This window comes from Kryptolebias marmoratus, linkage group LG12 (assembly GCF_001649575.2).
Source record: "Kryptolebias marmoratus isolate JLee-2015 linkage group LG12, ASM164957v2, whole genome shotgun sequence".
NCBI classification, from domain to species: Eukaryota; Metazoa; Chordata; class Actinopteri; order Cyprinodontiformes; family Rivulidae; genus Kryptolebias; species Kryptolebias marmoratus.
Window position 1 is genome coordinate 8,750,833 of NC_051441.1, and position 9,399 is coordinate 8,760,231.

The following is a 9,399-nucleotide window of genomic DNA, read 5'->3' on the forward strand; positions in this document are numbered from 1 at the left end:
GGGGGTGGGGGTGGGAGGGTGGGGGGGTCACACCACAGTCAGAGGATTGAGGGCTCAATCCCCAGGCCCTGCAGCGTGCCGAAGTGTTCTAGGGCAAGACACTGAATCCAAAGCCAATGCCCCCGATATGCTTGTTGGTGTATGCAGGAAAATAAAAGTGTTGTATAAAGAATGTAAAATTACATAACACAGAAACACTGTGTGTGTGTGTGTGTGTGTGTGTGTGTGTGTGTGTGTGTGTGTGTGTAAATGAGTGAATGAGAAACACTGTAAAGCACTTTGCAGAATCTGGATGAAGTTAAAAAAAGGCTCTGTAAAAGTGCAGAGCATTTTACTCTTTAACATCTTTTCCAGAGACCCTCTTTTCTTTGAATCTCCTGCACACCACCCTAAATCTGTGGGAGCCGATCTGTAACGCATTCAAACGCTGCGTCGGAACAAAAACTGAAACCCGGAATGAGACAATGAAGAACAGAAAAACATCTACTCCCCACAAATGGCTGCCATTTCCCTGATAATTGGATTGTGGAGTGGTGAGATATACAGCTTCCCTTAAAGGCATAAGCAGAAAGAATGCATTTATCATAGTGTTACTGCTGAACGTTCTTCTGAACCAGAATATGAAGATGGATGAATGATGGATTGGGAGTAATGGAGGTGCTTGAAAGGTTGTGCATCTTTATTGTGCACTGCAGAATGTGTACATCTACAACTGATTGTACTTTTGGAGCCAATTTAATCCAAGATGGCTGCTACAGACAACGGACATTAAGCAACAGCAAAATGGCTACAACTCAGCCAATTTTAGAGCTACTGAGCCAAAATCTGATATGGTAGCAGCACAACCCATGTGACATATTGTGGTATTGCATGAGTGCGAATAATGTTATTTTCAAGGTTTGACAAAAATGGCTACATCTCCACCATTTCTGAACATAAGATGATATGCAATGCATTCATTCAAGGAATGCTCGGCCTTTAATTTAATTTTAAATGTTTACATTTTGGCTGAAAATATGATATTTCTAAATATGACTTGACAGAAGCAAAAACAACGCTTCACACAAATCTATAAAATCTTTGATTGATTCAAGTTAAACAAATGCAGTATTTAGTCCATCAGATTCTTCTATTTTTAGTCAAATCTCATGTTTAATTGCAGAAATACTTCATCCTAACTGCTTCACAAGCTTTGATGGTTTTTGCTAAAATGTTGAAACTAAAAACAAAACCTTGAAATGAAAACAAATGTTTTGTGCATTTCTCTTTTATCTTAAACCGTTTTATTTTGACTCTTTTACTTAAAGACTTCTACTACCAGGCTGTCTTAGACCTACATAGGGCTGTGATGTGGAAAGGGAGAAATAGGTCAAAAGAAATGGAGTCTGAGAACTGTCCTAATGAATGTAATTCAAAAATTATGTTAGTTTTACTTTCGTTTGAGGGCATATAAAGTTATAATTTTTTGTGCTACTCTAAAAAAAGAGCAAATACCTGAGTAAAATTTGAAATTCAGGCCTCAAAGGTAGGACCAGGAAAATTTGTGCTGTATAATAACATAAAATGAAAACATAGAATTAATTCCTTCTACTTTTGAAGAGCTGTGATCCTCTGTCGGCCCTTCTGCAGTACTATAACATATTTGCTTTAACCATACAGTATGTGTGGCATCACATACTTCACTATAACACTGCAGAGGTAATTGGGTAAGAGGGTGATCACATAATGTGAATCTCACCCAGAGGCGGTGGCAGCAGCAGGTTTGAAGAGTCAGAGTGCTGCTGACACAGCACACCTGAACATCAACCCATCCCACTGAAAGAAGACCTTTACTATGTCTCACATAAAAGAGAAAAAACTGTCAGTGCAGAGAGACATGCTACAACAGAGATGCCAATACATGAACTGATGAGTCCTTACAGACACATCTGTGCACATTCAGAAACGAACCCATTAATATTAACAGTCTAATACTATTCTGGGACTGAGATTCTTGCTGATAAGTAATATAATTCCCTCCGAGTTGGTTTGAAAAGGCTTAGAATGGTGCAGTGATGTTAAAAAGTCCACAGAGACTGCAAAAGTTCAGGAAGGTCAAAGGGTCAAACCAGCTCCAGTTTGAAGATGCAGAAGCCTGAGTCAGCAGAATATTGAACCAAAAGCCTCTGTTATAGTTGAATTCATTAACTTTGTCTTATAAGCTGCTATTTTTATTCTTTCTACAGAAGCTGTGCAATGCTCACACGCCATGATCGGGCTGTGAATGACGACAAGGGAGATGAAGCCTACATGCATACAAGAAAAGCTAGAAGAGCAAATGTTCCTTGTAGAAAATGAGCTAAAAGACAAGCAGAATTATAGCAGGATGTGAATATTTATGGTGTGAGTTCTAACATTATGATGCCTCATTAATCTGTACATACACACTCTTGTCCACCCACGGACTCCACACTTACAGCCTACTGCATGTGGGTGAAAAAAAAACACATAGAGCCACACATGCTGCCACTTTGTAATATATGCATTCACTCATTTTGTGGGTAGAAGATATCGGGAAAAAGTTTTACTCTTCGTGACTAAGTATTTAAATATGCAACGATGTACACAAGTAACAAGTATGATGTAGTGCACATTGGCAGTACTATTAGCTTCTGTGGGACAAAATTAGTGTGAACTTGGACTTAATAACCTTTCATTAATGGTTATATAACATATGATAAAAAAATACATAGTCTGGTCTTTTGATGTTTCCCACATGAGGTTTCATGACCGAAATAATTAAATCAAGGGTGGTGCTCAGCCTTGGGTGAGGTGTCTCGTCATCTGGGGGCAGCTTGGAGTCTAGCCGCAGCTCCTCCGAATCAAAAGGATTCAGTAGAGGTGGTAAGGATTAGGATGTGGCCTCGGCGCCTCTGGATGTTTTCCAATTATGTCCCACTGGGACTGGGAGGAGACCTAGAATTTGTAGGGGGGATTATGTATCCTCTCTGGCTTGTGAACACCTTGGTGTCCCCCAGGAGGAGCTGGAGAGTGTTGCTGAGGAGAGGCATGTCCGGGTTTCCCTCCTGGACCGGTTGCCTCTGAGACCCAACCATGGAGAAGCAGCAGAAAATGGTAAATGGGGGGAAAACAAAATCATGTCTTTTCAAACCAGGTGACTCATGTTGAGATTGAAAGGCTTCTTATTATTCATCCTTCCTCGTATCACATAAAAACATTCAACAATATTAAGGTCGCCGCTGACTCAGACCGATGTGCTCTGATCGTTAGTTCAGATCCAGGTTTTTTACTTTTGTTTGTTGGATTGTTTTTTTTTTGTCATTAATGAGTCATTTCTAGTAAAGTCCTGAAAACTTTGATTTGAAACTGAGTGTGTGGATGACCATAAGGTCAATGTTGCTACTCATTAGAACCCTGCTGAACATGTCCAAACAAGAATGCATGAGTCAATTTAGTCAAACACATTTACACACAAGAAAATCAAGCATCCTGTTATCTCTGGACATATGAAGATCTACAACCAGCTTGTATACACTAAACTAGTCTCACAGAAATACTGCTAGCAGAAACAAATGGTCTGCAAGGTGTGCCCCTCCTTCTGAGAGCGTGCCACACAACCCTGTAGTAGTAATGACCCTGCCTCCTGGTCCTAATCCCCCACAGCTGAGCAGAAAACACCTTCTGGCCTAGTGCTGCTTGACAAGCTGCTCTCCCTGAAGGCAGAGGAAGGTGGGGCGGATAAACCCAGTGGAACCTGTGTAAAATGTCACAAAACATTCAGTCCTGAAGATAGCAGGGCATCCCAGACCCACTTAGATCTGGAACAAGCACAGAAGGATGCAAAACCTTTTCACATCAGTGTCTCCAGTGGAATAAAAGGGGAATCTGGCTCCTCAAAGGAAACAAAATGAAGAGTAAAACCGTCAGATCACGACTTGATAAGCCACCCCTGGATGAGGTGTTTCCCTCCTCACAGCTGACATTACTGCGGAATGAAAACATTGCGCCTTCCTCCCAGTTCTCCCCTCACGTCGCAGCCCACACCGCATCCGTCTGAATCACTTATTGACAGCTTCTGTGACAGGAGGTGAACGCAGCCACCGGGATAATGCCGGGACATCCTTTTGTCACGATCCAGACCCGATAAAGCGGGGGGTCGTGCCGGTGTGGTGGTCTGTGTTGCATCGATTGTCTATTTTTAATGTCTTTCCGTGGGCAGGTTGGAGATGCTGGGGCAATGCGCCTACACGCTGCCTCTGCGGTAGCTTATTCCACTGGATATTACGCATAGGAACACGGAGGGCGTTTTTAACCACGGGGGGCTCTTTTTGCGCCCCTAGATTATCAGTGAACACATGCAAGACATAGATCTATACACATGGGGATTAAATTAGATCCTAATTGTGTGTATTTCATTGTCAGCCCATAACGGGGCCATAAAGGGGAGGTCTCTCTCTTTAATTTGGCTTGGCCCGGTGATAATTGCGCACTGAAAACGTTTCTCTTACCTTCCCACCGTCTGGTTGGCGAGCTGTCGCATCCGGTTGAATTGCTTCTTCATCTTGTGTTTTCTGCGTTAACACCTACGAGGGGGAAACATTCCGCATTATTTCTCTCAACGCATCGGTCCGTCCTCCAAAGAGGCGCAGCACAGAATCCGGGCTCTCGTGTTTTCCGTCATTTTCCGTCATTGCAAAAACAGCGAACCGCGAAAAACTTTCCCTCCCACGATTACATCTTTCCTAGTGATTTGTGTGTCTTTTTTTTTTCTTCTTCTTCTTTTTTTTGCGTTCGGATTTGCCCTACTGTCTGCGCAGGGATGATGGACCAATTCACCGCGGGTACACACACAGGCAGAGCCACAGCAGTGACAAGAAGCGGCTGCGCAGCAATGCAGTGTGGGAAATGTAGTGCATTCCCATTCAGGAATCCAAATGAGCCGCTTCACTTAAAGCTGGCTTGATAATATGTTTGAATGTGTTCTATTATTTATGTTTCTCTTAGTATTGTGTATGTATTCATATCATATTAAGAGAAATGATGGAAATAACAATGTTGGCTGAGTCTAAAAAGCTGAAGTCATAAATGCATTAGGAGAAGCAGAAAGGCGAGTTGTTGTTTTCACAGTTAAATTTGGAATCATTCTGTTTTTACTTAAACACAAATAAAATTGGACCAGAATAAATGTTATAATAAGAGAAAGAAAAAAATAAAAATTTGATATCTTTGCTGAGTCAGTCTGGCAAACACTCCCATCTAGTGGCAGGTAAGTGCTAATACAATTAAGATTGCATACAAAAGGTACTAATTCTTAATTAAACAAATTAATGAACAAACATACTTTATTTCTTAGTGTTTGTTTTCAGAAACCTCTTGCTGATGACGTTCTACCATCAACTCTAGATCAGGTTACCAACATGCCTCTGTACAATGCTGCAGTCATCCATCTCCTGATCCTGACGTCTCACGGTTCCTGCTGCTGAAAATCATCCCCACAGCATGATGCTGCCACCACTATGCTTCACTGTAAGAATGGCATTGGCCAGGTGATAAGTGGTGGCTGGTTTCATTTTTGACATTCAGGCCAAAGAGTTTAATCTTTGTTTTGTCACACCAGAGAATCTTGATTCTCAGGGTTTGACGATCCTTCAGGTACCTTTTTGCCTTGTTTTGGCAAACACCAGGTGGGCTGTCATGTGCCTTTTACTGAGAGTGGCTTCCATCCAGCTATTCTACCATGCAAGCCTGGTGAGTGGAGTGCTGATGAAATGGTTGTCCTTCTAGAGGGTTCTTTCTCCACAGACCGACGCTGGAGCTCTATCAGAGTCACCATCGGGTTCTTGGTCACCTCCCTGACTCAGGTTCTTCTCTCCTGGTTACTGTAAAGGCAGTGTAGGCAAAAGGGTCAGAAGGTGAACAGAAAAATCAGCATCAGCCATCCATTTCAGTTTCTTGTGATGCCTTTTATTTGTTAATTTGACAGACTTCCCTCTCAGCTTCCAAAAACACACTGTTTTTATAGCCAATTGACAACACACCTGTGCTTGAGTGGAATAAGCCACAATGAAACAGGTCAAACAACAAACATCTAAACAGAAAAACAAGAATACAATTATTAATCTAATTTGCAAACTCATCAACATAATGAAATGGTCTGCAAAATAAACCATGTAATACAAGATAACTCAGAAAGTTACTTTAAAGAAAAACAAAGCAATACTCAAAAGAAAACCCTCTAATTGGTAGAACCCAGCCAGGTAATCAATGACATCATCCAGCCATTTAAGCAGGAAATACTGGGCCGGCCCCTCCCATAATCCTGCAGATCTACAAGGGACAAACAATGGTGAGTAAAAGGAAAAACAAATACCATAAATATACCTTGAAACAAATTCAAACAATGGTCCAGAAATAGTAGCTTTAACCTAAACATATAAATAGATGGAAACTGCAACATAGTGCTAACACAAACAAACCCTGGATAGTAAGTGAAGAAAAATTGCAAAGTAATGTTTAAATCTAAGCATTATAACCAACTAAAGAAAGTAAGTGAATCAGAAATAAGAATAAGGGACAAGTGGTAAACCCAAACTGAACCACTTTGTCACAGTTACGAAGTCACGAAGAGCCCTGATAGTTTCAAACTTCTTCCAGTTGTATATGATGTAGCCCACTGTGCCCACTGGGACCTGCAGCATTGCAAAATATTTCTGTACCCTTCCCCAGATCTGTGCCCTGAAACAGTCTTGTCTACAGACAATTCCTTAGACTTCATGGCTTGGTTTGTGCTCTGACATTTGCTGTCAACTATGGGACCTTATTTATTCAGGTGTGTGCTTTTCCAAATCAAATCCAATCTACTGAATTAACCGCATGTGGACTCCAGTCAAGTTATAGAAACATCTAAATGATGATCAGTAGAAACCAGATGCATCTGAGCTCAGTTTTGAGTTGCTTGACAAAGTGAGTACTTATGTAGATGTAATACTTTTGCTTTTTTTTTTTATTAACAATAAAGTTGCTAAAATTTCAAACAAACTTTTTTGCTTTGTCATTATCGGGTACCGTGTGCAGAAGTTCTAGGGGAAAAATTAATTAAATAACAAATGCAGTACTTTAAAAAAAAATGTATTTACTATAACATTTTAAGTTGGCCATGTTTTCTAACTGAAAATCTGAAATATGACAAAGTCCTTTTATCTCTTTTTACCACTTACAAACAAGTTCAGTACTTTGTGACTTGGTGCTGCTTGTAGAGTAACTGTCCAGAAGGGAGCAGTCTTGTCTCACAAACTGCATCCTTGGTTTGAAGCTACAGCAGTGTCAACATCATTAACTGGTTATTTAACCAAAATGTCTTCTTCTATTATACATATTACATGCACAAATGTTATGTGTGATAAGATATCACAAAAATACTTTTTAAAACAAACACAAATACATCTGGAAACAATCTTGATTATTAAAAAAATAACACTTTATCTGTCTTTCAGAAAGGCTCATCTTGTCATGCATTTTTCACCTGAACTTCTACTAATTTGAATACTTATTAATTATGCATGAAACATCTCAACATTAACAGATAATGACCGATAAAGTCTAAATAATTGATATAACAATAATAAGTTATGATGACTTTATCGTTTTTAATAGGAGGAAACAGAAATTTGTGATGCATCCTGCAATAATTTTTTTTTACAACAAATCTGTTCATGAATTAGTTATGTATTATTTAAGTATATATGTAATACGACTGCTATTGTTTTTAGGTGTTAGCCAAAGTCTCATTGTAAATATAATTTGTTTTGTTCTAAGTTTATCTGATAAGTTTATTGAAAAATTCAATAAGTACTTTAGTAATTCACCTATGGGTCGCAGAACTTTGGAAATTTAATGAAGAGATGAGTCTGTTTCCTTTACGCTGCATGTATTTTTTTTTTAACTTTGTGTAGGAAAAGCTCTGATGACTTTTCCCCTCTTTATCCTCTGAGGAGAGCTGCACTCACGATGCTAAAGAAACATTTTGTCCAGAGGCTCTTTAACAGAATATGCTACTGCTGTCTGTTCTGTGGACTGGACAGAGACGTTACAAACCCCCTTCAGAGGGGGATGCCCTTTGGCTCAGTGTCATGAGGCTTTAATGGACCAACAGGTGGGCCGCACACTGCTACCATAAGGTTCAGTGGCCTCGGGGGGTAAACGATACAGAGAAATGACTGTTTCTGCCTTCATTAATCTCCTAAGTTGGAAATTGAGAGGGGCAGGGGGATCCTTCAGCCTTGATCTCAACCTTCCGACCCTGTCAGATCATTTGTTTTCATTAGTCCCCACTCAGATGGACTGACCAGTTCCAGCCCAGACCCCCACCCTGCCCCCTTAAGCAGGGAGGATTTCTGCAAATATCTCTAGGGGCCTCCTTCTGAACCCAGAACTTAGAGCTCAAGATTGTCCCTGGACACTTTTAAATCATCACAAGGGATTCTTCCCATCTTCTTCCCATTGAAACACTGTATACCCTTGTGTACAAAGACAGGAAGCAGGAACATAAAATTAAACAACAAAGGAAATGTGGGATGGATTTCAACACACAGAGCTCCCAGGTTCCTAATCAGTTTGCAGCAAACATCAGCGCACAACAGGAAAAAAACGCTTTCAGAAACAAATCTTTATCTGGTCTCCCACAGTTCCTGTCACCTGGTGGGATAAGTCTTCTTCCTTTCAATCTAATGGTTCTATGCTCAGCAGCTGGGCACTAAATGGATGCCAATTCGACTAATGAAGCTTTCTCTCAGGACTTAGCCTCTCCACTTGATGACCCACCTTTGCTACTGATACATGGCCCGCTCAGTGACCTGCAGACTGTTGCCTCTGCGTGTTTCCAGAGGTGTGTTATTAAAGTCATTTCTGCAGGGTAGAGAGACTGTTGCATGCAACTGTTGGATGGGTTTGGTTTTGCTGGAGACAAAGTGTTGGTGGGTGTTGTTTCTTTTGAACAAACAAAAGAAGGGTGTTGGGAAGGGTATAATGGCACTTTACGAGCTCAGGTTAAAAGCTGCCCAGTCAACAGAGCAAAGATTGGTGGGGTCGGTCACATCACGCTTGTGTTTTATCTTTAGACACGCAGCATCGCATTACGCAGATCAGTCAGTTCAGGTGTAACGTGTGGGTTGTGAGAAGCCTTTGGTCTGCCATTAAACAAAAGTGTGATGTATTAATCAAGGAGGTGTGCACAAGTGAACGGGCAAACATCTTATATACAGGTGCTGGTCATAAAATTAGAATATCATGAAAAAGTAGATTGATTTCAGTAATTCCATTTAAAAAGTGAAACTTGTATATTATATTCATACATTACATACAAACTCATATATTTCAAATGTTTATTTCGTTTAATTTTGA

At 40.5% G+C, this 9,399-nt stretch overlaps 1 protein-coding gene and 1 long non-coding RNA gene across 5 annotated transcripts in view; one reads left to right on the plus strand and one right to left on the minus strand.

Moving 5' to 3' along the window:
* Positions 1–4,857, minus strand: part of si:ch211-114m9.1 (rho GTPase-activating protein 44) — a 28,071-nt gene extending 23,214 nt beyond the window's left edge. For 2 of the 4 annotated variants that reach the window (XM_017425410.3, XM_037978828.1), the window contains exon 1: positions 4,509–4,857. In XM_017425410.3, coding sequence (XP_017280899.1) covers positions 4,509–4,561 — 53 coding nt within the window. In that variant the 5' untranslated portion in view covers positions 4,562–4,857. The remainder of the gene's footprint in view (positions 1–4,508) is intronic. The other 2 variants (XM_017425409.3, XM_017425411.3) reach the window with 1 other exon arrangement.
* Positions 4,858–6,259: 1,402 nt separating this feature from the next.
* The window catches only part of LOC112450805, a 7,726-nt gene continuing 4,586 nt past the window's right edge, over positions 6,260–9,399 (plus strand). The window contains exon 1 of the long non-coding RNA XR_003039515.2: positions 6,260–6,346. This is a non-coding gene — a long non-coding RNA (uncharacterized LOC112450805). The remainder of the gene's footprint in view (positions 6,347–9,399) is intronic.